We start from the raw sequence: 16,700 nt of genomic DNA on the forward strand, positions 1-16,700 counted from the left end.
TGCCAATTTAGGCCACTTACAAGCTTATGTAGAAGTTAAACCAACCATTTGATTCGTACCGTGTAAGGAACTACTGTATATTCCAATGATTTCTGCCCGTCTTCTGCCTCTTAAGGAGGTTTACATGGTGCCACAATAAAACTATCTAGCAATTTGACGGAAAGCAAGGCATCTTCCACTCATTCCTTCCACTCACTCTTCCCCCACCCAGCCCTTTTCAGTCCAGCCACTGTGACTGAAATAAGGGTGCAGAGTGCAGATAAAAGGTTGGAAAGAGCAGAAAGGAAACCAATGGATTTAAAAAAGGGGGGGGCATTCACTCCAATTTCCCTCCTTGAGACACTTGACTGCCAAACACAAGGGCTGACAGCGGGGCTTGGGAGGACTTTGAACATGAAGGCTCTCCTGCGATACGGGGCCCGACTTAAAAATAACCCGTCGGCTGCATTTACCCGAAGACTCCATCTTTTTCGCCAGGTCCCCGGCAGAAGTGACACGGCGGAGAGGGCCGTAATGCGAAGCCGGTATTTGTCCTTCACACACAATCAGGGCTTAGGGGACAGGCGAGTAATGATGGGTTGTGAGCGAGGGGAAGACGGGGTGGAGGAAGACGCCGATGATGATGATGATGGAGGCGGCGGTGGCGGCTACTGCTGCTGAGGGTGCCTTTGATTAATCTGTTATTCCCCTTCAGGGGTCTATTTTGTGGGAGGTTTGTTTGGGTTTGCTTGTTTTCAGCAAGATGAAAGTCACCTCCAGAAGGGGGCTGGCATTTACGACGCAACTCGTGGGCTATCTTTCTTATTTCACAGTCCCAAGTCATGGTTGCATTTTGGCCATATTTGCATGTTACTAACCTTTAAGTCTCAATATTTAAGTTTAGACTAAAGCTTACTTGTTTAATACAGCTTTTGGTAAGAGCTGCACATTCAAAAGTTCACAGGAATTGTTGTAAATTGAGATGCTGGTGCTGTCATCCCCCTCTGCACACGACTGAATGGGTAGATGTTATTGTCTCTGGGTGCCATTGTGTCTATGTTACTTCCTGGCACTTTCATATTAGATAGGTCACCTACAGAAGGGGGCTGGCATTTACAACACAACTCGTGGGCTATCTTTCTTATTTCACGTCTGTAATGAACAACCCTACAGTCCCAAGTCATGGTTGTGTTTTGGCCGTGTTTGAATGTTACTAACCTTTAAGTCTCAATCTTTAAGTCTAGACTAAAGCTTACTTGTTTAACACAGCTTTTGGTAAAGGCTGCACATTCAAAAGTTCACAGGAATTGTGGTAATTTGAGATGCTGGTGCTGTCATCTCCCACTGCACACGATTGAATGGGTTGATGTTATTGTCTCTGGGAGTCCTCATGTCTATGTTACCTTCTGGCACTTTCCTATTAAATAGATCACCTACAGAAGGGGGCTGGCATTTACGACACAACTCGTGGGCTATCTTTCTTATTTCATAGTCCCAAGTCATGGTTGCGTTTTGACCATGTTTGCATGCTACTAACCTTTAAGTCTCAATATTTAAGTTTAGACTAAAACTTACTTGTTTAATACAGCTTTTGGTAAAGGCTGCACATTCAAAAGTTCACAGGAATTGTGGTAAATTGAGATGCTGTTGCTGTCATCCCCCTCTGCACACGATTGAATGGGTAGATGTTATTGTCTCTGGGTGTCCTCGTGTCTATGTTACCTTCTGGCTCTTTCCTATTAGTGGGTCACATTTACGACGCAACTCTTGAGCTATCTTTCTCATTTCACATCTGTGATGAACAACCCTACTGTCCCAAGTCATGGTTGTGTTTTGGCCTTTTTTAACTCCCTAGAACCCAAACACTTGCATGGCATGCCTTTTTTTTGGTCTTTGCTATTTGGGCTAATTGGCACCGGATTTGTGCAAAACAATAGTGCCCCTTTGAGCAATATGGCTCATTTGAAGTGCTGCTTCAACACAAAGACATAACAATAAAAAAAGTAAAAAAACACATTTACTGTATTTACTGTTTAAATGTAACATTTTAAACTCTTCTGCCACCACTAGGTGACTAGGGGAGCAAAATGTAGTGTTGTGGTCTAGACAACCCAAAATATGATGTCCACAAATGTGGACGCCAGGTCTTAGGAGGTTAAATCATAATGTTTAAAGCTCTTGTTTCTGGACTAGCTTTTGATTATTTTGCGAGATTTCATTTTCTATTATAAACCTTCATGATTACTTAGATCTGCTGGCTTCCTAATAGATTCCAGAATGGGAACTTTACCAGGGGGAATAGCATTTTCTTATAAAGCCCCCCAACTTTGGAATTACATTCCATGTTCTAAATATTGGGACTCTTGTAGGTAATCATTTGCACCTTTTTTCCTTTATTAAATAAAGTCGTTTTCTCAAAAATACTTTGGTCTAGTCTTGTTATTCCATCTCTGGTGCTGCTACCTTTAGAAGGGGGCTGGAATTTACGACACAACTCTTAGGCTATCTTTCTTATTTTACGTCTGTAATGAACAACCCTACAAATTCCAAGTCATGGTTGTGTGTTGGGCTTGTTCGTACTTTAGTAATGTTTAAAACCCTTGCTTCTGGGCTGGCTTCTCATAATTTGCAAGACTTTATCTCCTATATTATTATTTAGATCACAGACTGCTGGTTTCCTATCAGTTTCCAGAAGTCTGAGGACTTCAGCAGGGGGAAGAGCACTTTCTTATAAAGCCCAACAACTTTGGAATAACCTTACAGCTTCTAAGTATTTGGGATTTAGACAGTAAATTTTAAGTTTAGGCTGTTTTATGCGACCCAGGTCAGTTCGCCCACATTATGAGTATAGGCATCTATTGTACCACAGACTTTCTTCCATTAAGACCAATGCATTACCCATCAGTGCTTTTACTGACACCCATATACTGTAGCTATACATGGACACACATACAGACAGCATTATTGTTGAGATACAGTGCTACTGACCTCCATGGAGAATCGACGGTGCTGAACTTTGTTGCGGTAGTGCAGCTGAGTAGGAGATGGGGCCTGAGGGTCTGAGCCCACTGGACTGGCCTCCGGGTGTAAGGTGTGCAAGCCCAGGCTGTTTGGTACCATATCTGTAGAAATAAAAAACAAAAAAACATAAAAGCTTTTATTTGAGTTGGCTGAAACCTTTATATATGGGGTTTTCCACCTTTTATCTCCGAACAGAAGATTCCACCACGGCTACACATTTCCTATTGCAATTTGAAGCACTGGAGGATCAGAATTCCTTCTCCAATGGTACACATTTTAAATAAATAGTATTGCTATATTGAAGATATTGTGGTAGTGGATATTTGTCTGTTGGGTGGGGGTTATGAGAATTAATGTGTTTGTTTAGATTGGATAAGTGAAAATGTTATTTAAGCTCTTGGTGTTGGGTTACAGGATGAATAAAGGACTCCACCAATGAGTTGCTATTTTACTAAAGAGTATAGCCTTGTTATTCTACTTCTGGTGATGCTACAGTACTGTTGGAATAACTTGGAACAAAAGAGTGCAAGGGAAAAACCTTAAGAAGAACCCAACTCAAAAGTGGAATGAAGTTACAGAGGTTGGACAATGAAACTGAAACACCTGGTTTTAGACCACAATAATGTATTATCCTAATGGACAGTTCTGGTGGAAACAGGAGAGTTGAGGTGTACATTGAATTCTGCGTGATTTGATCAGCCGTGGTTTTATGTTTTTTGGATACAATCCGTGTTAGCACCCGAACATCCCTTTCAGACAGCTTCCTCTTACAGCGTCCACAGTTAATCCTGTTGGATGTGGTTGGTCCTTCTTGGTGGTATGCTGACATTCCCCTGGATACCGTGGCTCTTGATACATCACAAAGACTTGCTGTTTTGGTCACAAGTGCACCAGCAAGACGCGCACCAACAATTTGTCCTCTTTTGAACGCAGAACTGTGCTCTTATCTTGCTAATTGAACCTTCACACTCTGCTCTTACTGGTGCAATGTGCAATTAATGAAGATTGGCCACCAGGCTGCTCCAATTTAGCCATGAAACCTCCAACACTAAAATGACAAGTGTTTTAGTTTCGATGTCCAACCCCTGTACCTTTGGTTGACACCAGATGCCAAAGAATATAAAAAAAATCTTACATCAAAAATGCTATGTTAATGATGTCTTCACTGGTGATGTGTACATATTCACACTGTAGATGATTATTGCAAATTACTGTACTATTTCCACGAAGCAAAAATAGCATAAAAAATCACTGCAGTCCAGTTTAATCCAGTCCAAAATGAGCAGATGACATCCCCACCCCTCTCAGATTGGCCGGCTAACTCAATAAATATGAGGTCAGTGTTGCCATATGCTGATGCCGGGAGCCGCCATTAATCAAGCGAGCCACAATTACGCGACTCAACGCAATTAGTCTTCACTGCATCGCATTTCACGCATTTATGATGTGGCTATCTAAATACATGTCAATCCAAGGCACCCCAATTAATACATTCTGTGTCAACAGACTGTCAGCACAAATCTAATTACGCCCCTATAAACCACACCTGATGCGTACCACCGACAGTGCGTCCGACCTCTGCGAGAACGCCCGCCAAAGCCAGCCAGCCAGCCGCCAGCCGCCAGCCTGGTGTTCTCGCTGGCTGGCCTGTGCCTGGTCCCTCTCGTTCTTTTTTTTTTGGGGTAGGTGAGAGTGAAAATCAAATGGCTTTTCTGCTCCATCAGTTCAATTTGGACAAGGGGGCTTGAAGGGCCTCGAGAGGCACCGTGGCGGGAGCCCCCGGTCCATTTCACAGCAGTGGAGCAGCATAATTGAGATCCACCTCATTATCGGGGCGAGGCCGGCTGCTGAATTAGAATTGGCCACCGAGCACATCTTTTCTCATCTGCCGGGTTCATCTTCCTCAGGCCCCAGAGTAGAAATCTCTATCTGGACTGTCTGGGGTGGAATGGAGCGCAGGGCCCCAGCTGTTCCAGAAGGTCATCAGTGCGGAGTTTCACCCTGAGTTTGGTTGAGTGTGAGTGATGATCACAACACCTGTTTAGAGAGCTCATTGATGCTAATAGGTCATTGATGCTATAATCAGGTTATTTGGCGCCACCTGAATGGACTGGAGATCACCTAATGTGGCCGACAGTATTTGGATGAAATGTTCAAGCCTTTTCAACCATAAGCTGTCCAATGAAAAAGAAGTACAGTAGAGGCCAAAAGTTTGGACACACCTTCCTTTTTCAATGCGTTTTCTTTATTTTTTTTATGACTATTTACATTGTAGATTCTCACTGAAGGCATCAAAACTATGAATGAACACATGTGGAGTTTTATGTACTTAACAAAAAAATGCCCTGGCCTCCACAGTCACCGGACCTGAACCCAATCCAGATGGTTTGGGGTGAGCTGGAGCACAGAGTGAGAAGGCAAAGGAGCAACAAGTGCTAATAAACACCTCTGGGAACTCCTTCCTTCAAGACTGTTGGAAAACCATTTCAGGTGGCCACCTCTTGAAGTTCATTGAGAGAATGATGCCAAGAGTGTGCAAAGCAGGAATCAGAGCAAAGGGAGGCTATTTTGAGGAAACTAGAATATAAAAAAATGTTTTTAGTTATGTAACCTTTTTTTGTTAAGTACATAAAACTCCACATGTGTTCATTCATAGTTTTGATGCTTCAGTGAGAATCTACAATGTAAATAGTCATAAAAATAAAGAAAACGCATTGAAAAAGAGAAGGTGTGTCCAAACCTTTGGCCTGTACTGCATCTCCAAAAAAGACACTTTACAGGAGAGAAATAAAACCTTCTAAACCTTCAATGGAAGTCAATGTAAAAAAAAAAAAAATCTGGTCATTTTGAAGATTTTTTATTGGTCCATTCATCAAGAAATTGTGGCATAGTGTAAGGGATTATTGTGTAGTAAACTAAAAATCGACTAAAATTAAGATACTTGTTCTCATTGGACAGTGACGATTTATTATTCCATGTTTTTAATCTTGTTATGTTATCAAAGCAGGAACTACAACGTATTACTCGAAAACCATAGTTTAGCATACATTATCAGTCCAAAGCTTGGACACACCTTTTTTATTCAATATATAGATTTTTTTTAATAAGAGCATTTAGATAAGAGCATTTAGGTGTGCATAGTGGCTCTTCTCCGGGGTGCAGAAGCTGCTAACTGTTATTAATTTATGCTACGCAATAGAGGTAACTTTTGTTTTTCTTTTCCTGGGGCGGTCCTGATGAGAGCCAGTTTCATCATAACGTTTTTGATGGTCTTTGTGACTGCACTTGAGGATGCTTTCGAAGTTATTGAAAAGTTTCAGACTCACTGACATTAATTTCTTTACTTATTTCTTCTCTTTACTTAGTTGAGTAGTTCTTGTCATAATTTTTTGCTATTTTTACACCATTAACAAGCTGAAAGTGGCTTCATACTTCATAGGTTGAATTCTGAGGTCCCTGACATTTGAAACGAAGCACTGAGAGCTTTTAAAAGCATGTTGCTCAAAATGTCTTGACAAAACGTAGGCATTTTCACAGAAGTTGGATCATTTCACTATGGTGACTCCCGGAGATCTAACTCAAGCTACTGTGTATAAACTGTCTTTTTAAAATATAATTTCTAATTTTTATTCCATTTTCTCCCAATTTACACGGCCAACTACCCAACCCACTCATTATAATAGTATAATAAGTACAAAAAAAGTTGTTCCATTTTAGCACTATTAATTAAATATACTGATTAATAATGCGGCTACAAGTACACTTTATTATGCACTATAGCATAATAATGATTAGTATACTTTGATCTACTTATTTATTTTACTAGGGAATACGAAATAAAATATCATTGCTGTTTCTGTAAATTACCTGCTGGTGCACCTTCACAGTGAGAACGCACAGATTAGTGTCCTCTGCTGAGATGCGCAAAGCGCTGCACTGTTAAGATACGAATGCGCCAAAGTAAGAGCTCATCTGGCTCTTAATGGGTATGGCAAGTAAAATGCTGATTGGTTTATTTCATGTTACGCCCAAAACACATCTATAATAATTAAGATTAATGAATTAGTTCATGCCTTTTGTGCGTTTTTTAGCCGTGCAAGATGTATTTTTTTTAGCGTCCTCATGATACCAAAGACACACGACACGCCCTAAATTCAGTTGTGCGATGCACCCTTTTTGGCTCGCCTATTAGATCACTAAAACAAGGCTCTTAGTCTCGCTGTGTCTCTCCTGTGGCTGTGGCTCTACCTGCAGCACTAACAGCTCTGATGAAAGGTAGCGATGACCACCTGCACCGGGCTCAAACGGTCACGCTCGCCAGGGCCGCAGTACCCTGCTCTGGCCGGGCACAGGAAGCCGAGGGATGGATCGGATGGGTCTTTGATATCTTCAAAGCTGGAACTGTGGTGGAAAATGTTCATTACTGACAATGAGTGGGCGAGAGTAAAAGCGAGAGAGAGAGAGAGAGAGAGAGTGGGAGACAGTAGACAAATGGCAATCAGGTCATGGGGGGTGAAATGGGCTGCAAGGTTCCGTGACTGACTGTGATCTTCTGAAGAACCAAAAGAAGTGATCAAAGTGAAACAATCTGGAAACATGTGAAAAGCAAGACTTTTAATAAGGTCTGTAAGGAGAGAATGTTTTAAGAATGTTTAGCAACGTTTTGAAAAGTTTTCAGCAAGGTTAGGCTTTTGATGTTGGAGAAATAATGTTCCAGAAACATTCTGAAAACGTGCTTTATAATGCACATTTGCATTACAACATTCCCAGCTAGATAAATACTAACATTACAGTGTTGCCAAGTGGTTGCTAAGGTATTTCTATGGTATATAGTAAGTTCTTGTTTCCTATGGGAGAGTTTTGGACACATTAGTTTGCTTCAGACATTTACTCTACAAAAAACGGCGCTCAGAGGGAGCACAATTGTCCCTGCTCCCTCTGGTTGGGTACATGGCGTTCTCTCCCCACATCACTCCTAAGGTGATGCCCGCAGCACAAGGCATCTGTGAGCTGATGTATCAGAACGAGTAGAGTCCAGAATTGGCTTTGTAAATTGGGGAGAAAATAGAAAAAAAAAAAAAAAAATTATTAAAAAAAAAAAAGTTTATTTGGGTGAGTAAAACACTTTTGAAGCTTATTAGCTTGTAAACCAAAAAAGATATATATTAGATATATTAGCCGCACGTTTATATATGCGTTCACGCTCAAAGTGTTTGAAAAAGTAGCAGCTTCTAACCCAAAAATTACAGTATGTTTTATATTTTAGATTCTAATTTAGATTCTAAGTAGCACCTTTATCTTTGAGGACAGAACTCTTGGTATTTTTAGCTCAGTGTCTCAGCGTCTTTAAAGAAGGAGTTTCTGGAGGTGCTGAACAATAGTTGCTGCTTTTCCTTTAAAGCTCTTCAAAATAACATTACAATTTTTCTTTCTACATTTTTTTTTGATGATGAGTTTAATTAGAAGAATAAAACCTAAGAAGCAGAATAGTGTGATTACAATGCGCACTGAAATCACATTAATCATTGATCAGCTGAAACAAAGGCTGTTTCTGAATCAAACGCATAGTCTGTGTGACACTGTGGGGATGAAAATCTGATTCACAGAGATATTCTGACATGAGAAATCTTTAAAACCCTTTCTTAATAAGCTTCACCACACTGATACCAGTGCGTGACTGAGAAAATAAAGCCTCCAGTGTGCAACTCAAGTCTTAACTCTATTGAAAAAAAAAAATAGACCAGAAAGAGAAACGGGCTTTATTGCTTTTCTTTGTTTTTAGGAGTTTCTTGTTTTTTCGTTTGTCTATTCTTTCTTCTCCTGTTTCTTCTACTGTTTCTATTTTTTTCAAACGAGGAGCACAAAGGATCACTAATGCCTCTTTATTTTATTTCAAGAGCCTTGAAAGCATGACGAGACCTCGCCGTGTGATCAAAAGGCTTCCATCGCCCCCTCTCTCCATGCTTAATATGACTAATACTCGGCCCTGCAGAGCTCTTTATTTGGTAATATTGAGGATCCCCATTAAGCGGCCAATTTGTGCAGATGATTCACCGATTCTCTCCAGCGATATTTGACGGTTCAGGTATTAAGCTCAGCCTAGCCTCCACATACTCCAAAAACTCCCTTTATTTAAGTGATTTTTCTTTATTGGAGGTTGTGAGTAATAGGATTATAACTGCACAGCTTCTCTAGTCAGTCACACAGAGCAGTAGTCTCTGGCGCTCAGTGCAAATATGAGCTCCTAGAATAGGGTGTAGTAGAGAGTGCAGGCTCAGGAGCTGTGGAGTCTGTGCGTGTATTAACCCTGTATTAACAGGCCGGCATTTTTATTCATTTCCTGCTTAATATTACACATCTAAATCTTGAGGATTTCTATTCAAGCATGACATTAAAAAAAGTCTTTTTTATTTTTTTATTATTATTTCTAATTTGGTTTCCATTTTCTCCCCAATTTACATGGCTAGTTACTAGGGGTGTCACGAGATCTCGCGAGATTAAAACGGACGATATTTCTCGTCAGGCTTAAACCTGTCTCGCGGGGCAAAAAAACAGTTAAGCGTGGACTTTTTAAGAGGGATCTGGCAACCCAATAGCGATAGCGATACCCTATCACTAGTGATGCTCCAAACACCAGGAGGGTGAAGACTAGCACATGCCTTCTCCGATACATGTGAAGTCAGACTCCGCCTCTTTTCAAACTTTAAAAAGTAGCAGTTCTGATAAAGCGCCATCTAATGTACCCACCCAGAGAGAGGCCAATTGTGCTCTCTCAGGGCTCTGGCAGCTGATGGCCAACTACATGAACAGGATTCGAATCAGCGATCTCCTTATCATAGTGGCAGTGCTTAGCCCGCTGGACAACTTGGAGCCAAAAAGGTTTAATGTATGATAATAAATAATAATACATTTAAAATAATATTTTTTCTAAATATAATGAATAACAATCATAAAATTGCCACTTTCATAAACTTCATTAATTAAACAGTTCATGTCCTCCAAACCTTTCGCTTCTTTCTATAAAGGCCATATTTGTGGAGCACATGACTTATGATAGTCGTCCTGAATACAGATTCTCCCACCTGATTTGTGGATCTCTGCAGCTCCTTCAGCGTGACCATGCACTCTAAGAAATATAAGTACAGATTTGAACTTAAAAGAGTACAAAGCTTGTCGCTGGGGCTGTACCTTATATTGAGGCACAAAAAAGTACCTTTCAGTGAAAGTCCTTTTTTGTACCCATGGTTTTTGTGGCAGTAAAGATCATAAAGATTATAAACATTATCATCAACTAAATATGGCTCAAAAACTTGATGATACAAAATTGTCTGGCTTTCAAATAAGAAAATGTGCAATTAAAATATATATAATTCATTAGTACAGTGATGCAGAATACTGAATGTACCTTTTGGCTGGTTAAATGGTACAAATTTGTACTTATTGCTGTTAGAAATGACTTTGTACTTCAGAGGGAACAAATCTGACCCCGTAAAGACCAATATTGTACCTTTGAGGGTACAATTATGAAGAGTGTACCTTCGAGTACAAAAAAGTACTCATATCGTACCTCTGTTTTTTAGAGTGTGGGCCTCTTGGCTGCATCTCTGAGCAGTGCTCTCCTTGCTTGATCTGTCAGTTTGGGTAAATGGCCATGACTTGGTAGGTTTGCAGGTGTAGAATACATTTTCTATTATTGGATGATGGATTGAAGAATTGATTGCACTGGCTTTTATTTAGGGGTTTTAGAGTAAATAAAAAAAAGCTGAATACTTTTGCACTTTAAACTTTTCAGATTTTTATTTGATAAAAATGTTGAAAACCATGTATTATTATATTATTTTGGTTCCACTTCACACTTAAACAGTTATCAGTTAAAATCGCAATACAATACATTTAAGTTTGTGGTTGTAAGGTGACAAAATGTGAAAAAGTTCAAGGGGTCTGAATACTTTTGCAAGCCACTGTATGTGGTGCAGAAGAGGTTAAACAGACCTTAAACAACACTCAAATGCCTTCCACTGTTGCTGAATTATTTACCTTATTTACTGTGACTACAACAGAGGCCATCTTTGTTTATTCTTTGTTAGAACATCCAGTGCAACATGGTATACATGATACCCGGGATATTAATTACAACCACAGCTATAATTAACACACAGGGTGTAATTGGAGGGCGTAATTGGAAGTAGAGGAGGATTTTGCTTGAATGATAATGTTACAAACACAATACGAAAGGAATGTTGTGGGCCTTTATATCGTCGCTGTCCTACGAAAAGCACTTATCCCTATTTTGTCGATTTTTAGTTTACTACATAATTTGAACAGACAAACTGTCCCTTAAACCAAAATGTATTGATGAATGGACCAATAGAAACTCTTCAAAATAATGTGAAATAAACTCTTTTTACATTGACTTCCATTGAAAGTTTATAAGGTTTTATCTCTCTCCTGTAAAGTTGCTGTTTTGGAGATAAGTGTTTTTTGCATTGGACAGCGACAATATACCCAACCAATGAATCATGCAGTAACTTAAAAGTGTTAAACAAACCATGTGAAGCATTTGGGTGCTCTTATTTGAGGAGCTGTTAACTTGCAGTTTCTGAGGCTGGGAACTTATCCTGTACAACAGAGGTAACTCTTGCTCTTCCTTTCCAGAGGTTGTCCTGATGAGAGCCGGTTTCATCATATCATTTTTGATGGTCTTTGTGACTGCACTTGAGGATACTTTTTTAACACATCACTGATCCAGATTTCAGTACTCACTCTAACCAGCACTAAGAAAACAATCTGTTATTAAAATACAGTGATTAATTCAGCTCAGAAATACAGTAAGCGTCGCTAACGGTTAGCCGTTAACCATTGCAGCTAATCCACTACGCTACCTGTCAAAATAAAAGTCTCCTGCGCAACCAGTGCAAAAAATAGTCTAGAGCCCTGTATTTTATATTTAACATATTTAATATTTAACTTTTAAAAAATATTTAATAAAAGTAATGAGTACTCTTAACAGGGGTTTCTAGTTAGTGGGGTTGAAAGTCTTCACTTCCTAAACTACGGAATATTATTTGATCGGCTCTCAGGATCGAGCTACATTTGCGAAATACCAGTCGGCTGCATAATTTGGCAAAAAAAAAAAAAAATAGCTGATTATTAGCTAATCCTTTTTTTTCCATCTATAGTAGATACTCTTACACAGTGTTGGCTGATCTCTGAAGTATTAATGTTCAATACTCTGTAGGTAGAAGTATAGATGCTAGGGTTTAAAATACTTCTGTAGAAGTTAAAGTATCAACTTAAACTTTGTACTCAAGTTGAAGTGTAAAATTCTGCTTTTAAATCAAAGGACTGCTTTTAAAACACAAAGGGTTCTATAGTGCACCCCCCCTCTCTAAAGCACATTTTTCTAAAAGGCATAATGACTATAATGTTATATTAAAATGTTAATGTTGATACATTTGAGATACATTAGGCTGTTCCCTGTTTCAGCTGCATATATTCTGATTGTAAATTAATGTATTTTAGTAGAATGTAATGGTTACATTCTAAATATTTAATATTTAACTTTTTAAAAAATATTTAACAAAAATAACAAAACTATTGTGTGTTTGTATTTAAAGTGTGTCAAATAAATGACTCTGGAGTGCATTTACATTCAATGCACTTGTGTATACTCTTCAAAGGGCTGTGTGGTCTGTTTCAGCCTCATTATGTAACCTTAATCACAGTACTAATAATAAACTAAAAGTATTGGTATTTGTATCGGTATCGCAGTTTTATATCAGAACGAAGCTAAAAAAAAAAAAAAAATGGATCGTCCCGTCACTAATGAAAACAAGCTAAAATAAAATAATAATTACTCCAGTAAAGTATAAATACCCAACATTCCTGCATAAGTAAGGTAATAAAGTATTATTAAAGTACTTCACTACGTCTGCGACACCTCTGCTTCTGATTATATAAACCTGATGCTGCATCCTGAATCTTTGATGGTGATCCCCTCCGTACGGCGAGTCGCATCCGTGCTTGTTGGGATTTGGTGTTTATTTGCGGGGGTTTCGGCTTTCCGTCTGATCATTGTCTGCAGCGTTCGTTTACCACCGCCGGCCGCCGCGGATCCCGACGTGTCGCCGATGTTAAAATGCATTCTGCCATTTAATTGCCAGTTGCCAAGGCGACACGGAGCGTTAACAAAGGCAACAGAGGGATGTAGATAACAAGAGAGTATTTCATTCTCTCAGGTAGCCATCTGAATCATCAATATTTATATCTCTTCCTCCCTTTCATTAGATTTGTAATTCAACACCACCCCCCCTCACACATCGACACACACACACACACACACACATGTATGCGCAGGCACACCCCCACACACCCGTGTCTTATTCCAGCTTCTTTTGCTGTGGCATGTGTGTGTGTGAGTCTCTGTATCTTCATTGATCTATCTATCTTTCTATTTATTCTTCTATCTTTCTTTTTTTCATCTTTCTATCTTTCATTTCATCTTTCTATCTATCCTTTTATCTTTCTATCTGTCTGTCTATCTGCGCCTGACCTTTCAGACTCTCTAAACCAGGCAGAACACTGTTCAGCTCCCTCAGACAATCCAAACTGAAGAAAATGCACTTGTTCCCCAGCCTTTACATCTTTATCGTGGGGAGAGAGAGAGAGAGAGCGAAAGAAAAAGAAATAGAAAGAGTGACAGAGAGAGAAAGAGAGAGAGAGAGAGAGAGAGAGAGAGATTGAAAGAAAAAGAGAGAGAGAGAGAGAAAGTGAGCCTGGGAGGGTTGCATAGCACTCTGTCTCGTTATTATTCTGAGGTAGACGAAGGAGAGAGCTGTAGATCTGCTCTTTTTCATCCGCGGAGAGAGAGAGAGAGAGCTAAAAAGAGAGAGAGAGAAAGAGACAGGCGAGGGAGGTGGGCTCCAGCTCCTTCATTTGCCGATATGAAAAGCGGAGGCCCTATCCAGGCTCATCATTTAAATATCACAGCAGCCGCGAGCACTTTGATCTCCCTGGCTGTAATTGGGGTCATCACAGGCAAGTCATCTATCTCTCTCTCTCTCTCACTCGCACTATCTCTCTCTCTCTCTCTGTCTCTCACACTCACGCTCTCTCTCTCTCTCTCTGTCTCTTGTCTCTCTTTCAGCTGCAAATTGTCACGTCTCCTTTAACTCCACACCTCTGCCCCCCCCCCTTCCTCCCTCCACCCCTGTCGGCTTGTTTAAACACACACACACACACATATGCACACACACACACACACATACACACTGTAGACATAAACACGAAATCACAGACGTAAATATGAACGTGTGATGTGTTTTTTGCCATTTTATTTACATACATTTAATAACTATATAAAAACTCCCTGTTTGTAGTTTTCACTACATATTACCATGCACTCTTTCATGTGATAAAGATATTATTCAATACAGTTATTACTTTTTTAAATATTTTATTTAAAAAAAAATTCTCCCGATTGAGCTAGACCAATTGTTCCACCCATTCAACTGCCACTCAGCTGTATATCACTATATATCACTAGTGATGCTAAAACACACCAGGAGGGTAAAGACTAGCACATGCCTCCTCCGACACATGTGAAGTCAGCCACCACCTCTTTTTAAACTGCTGCCAGAGTTGCCAGGTTTGTGGTTTTCCCACCAAATTGTGCTATTCTATTAATTAAATGTGTATCAAGTTATATTACTGTAGCATTTTTGAGTAATAGAAGGTCAAACTTAAGAAAAAATTACATTTGTTTTTGAACCAGAATTTGACATACTGATTTTTTTGTGAGCAAACATTTGTTTTGGTTACCTGTGCTTACCGTATTTTATTTTTTTTTTTCCAAAAACTGTCAGCGCGCGTCATGTATGAATTTTACCAGTCAGATTGTTAGAAGAAGTTAAGCCACTCCGCTGAAGTACAGAGTTTTAAAAGTGTTTCAGTGAAGTTTCTCTCCAACACCAACCCTGAAGCAGCGTTAGCATTAGCCGCTAACCACTGCAGAAGCTCTTTCGCTGTTCAGAGGTGAGGTGAGTATATTGGACTGTAGCCTGCGTGTTTACTATGTTAGCTAGCACTGCTGCTAACTGTAAAAGCTGTTGAAAATATTGGAAATCTACTGTAATAAATGAAAGTGCTTTATTCACCCAAATGAATGGTCACCCTTGTTCCTTACTAGTGTCGCTTATAATGCGCCTTATAATCTGGTGCACTGTCAGTGAGAGCCAGGCAAGGAGTCGTGGAGGCGGACGCAAGTGCAGGTAAGGGAGATTTAATAAATATAATATATAAATAACAAAGAAACAAATAAACAGGAAACCACAAAATAAACCAAAACAAACAAGAGATAATAATAAACAAAGAGGGAGGCTACAGAACGAAGAACTAAACAGAGCTAGGAACATAAACAAGGAAATAAACAAGAAATAAACAAGGAACTAGAAACTAACAAAAAGATAAACAAAGATAAACACAAAGCAGGGAACCAAGCGTGCGGGAATAAACAAGAGAAATGTGGAAAGACAAACAACAGGAGATGGTAATAATGCAAAAACCGACAGCAAACACTAGCACAGAAGGACTATTTAACACACATGGGAAGTGGAAACACCTGGGGCTAGGGGGCGGAGCTACAAATTGACACAGGTGGAAAAGTACTGAGACAGAACACAGGGGCACAGGTCACGTGGGACACACACAAGCAAGAGGACAGACAGGAAACAGGGCCAGGACATGACATGCACCTAATGTGAAAATGAAAATAGGCCAGAAAATAGACGATCATTAAAAGTGCGTCTTATAATACGGTGCGCCTTATAGTCCAAAAAACAAAACAAAAGTCTCGTGAGAGACATTTAACACCTGATGAGACATATATTGTGATTGTCCAAACTGATTTGTTCTGATTTTTTGTATTATTATTATAAATTACAGCGTTATAAATTATAGTTTAGTATCATACTAAATATCATATGAAGTATTTTGCACTTCCCTGTGCTTTTTTTTTCTCCTAATAATAACAGGAATAATATTAGACACATTGATTAAATTTCATTTTCAGAGAAATACAGCCAGCAGCACCATGCTTCCTACTGTTCAGCCCTGCTTTGTGTTTTTACAGAGCAAATCGGAACAAAAGCGCTGCTGTAGGACCAGCTTTCTTTCTCGACTGCGATAATAACGATCTGAAGGCAAATGCTGATCCTGGATCAGCACTCTTCCTGCGGGTGTGACGGGCATGACCCAGTATGTACAATATCTTGCTGTGAGTGGCGAAACACCTTGGTGGAGGCAGCAGACAGGCTGCTCGGAAAAGGACAATCCAATAACTGGGCCACGGAGAGTCAATTCCTCTTTTTTTTTATATGTCTTGGCCCAGAGGTAAGAGAGGGGCCAGGGGAGAGGCCCGTGCTGAAAGGAGAAGGGCCTCCTTTTATGAGTTATAAATGTGAAGCTAATATCTGTGATGTAAAAAGTCCTCTCACTGCAGTGATAATAATAAGCTGCTGCCTGTGGTTGAAAAGAAGCTTCAATTCGGATAAAGACACAACAGAGCCTGACTGTGTTTTTGCAGCACAGCTATATCTGCTGTTTGTGTGTTTTCTTCCCCTTTTGTAAGACAGTTGGAGGGGGTCAAGTTTTTATATATATATATATATATATATATATATATATATATATATATATATATA

At 39.6% G+C, this 16,700-nt stretch overlaps 1 protein-coding gene across 2 annotated transcripts in view; it reads right to left on the reverse strand.

Annotated features, from left to right (window-relative positions):
* cdk18 (cyclin dependent kinase 18) overlaps positions 1–16,700 on the reverse strand; it is a 548,438-nt gene that overhangs the window by 475,859 nt on the left and 55,879 nt on the right. For both annotated transcript variants that reach the window (XR_007429358.1, XM_022682308.2), the window contains exon 3: positions 2,968–3,101. Coding sequence is in view for 1 of the 2 variants with exons in the window: in XM_022682308.2 (XP_022538029.2) it covers positions 2,968–3,101 (134 nt within the window). In the remaining variant the exon portion in view is untranslated. The remainder of the gene's footprint in view (positions 1–2,967; positions 3,102–16,700) is intronic.

Source organism: Astyanax mexicanus, chromosome 24 (genome assembly GCF_023375975.1).
Source record: "Astyanax mexicanus isolate ESR-SI-001 chromosome 24, AstMex3_surface, whole genome shotgun sequence".
Lineage (NCBI taxonomy): Eukaryota > Metazoa > Chordata > Actinopteri > Characiformes > Acestrorhamphidae > Astyanax > Astyanax mexicanus.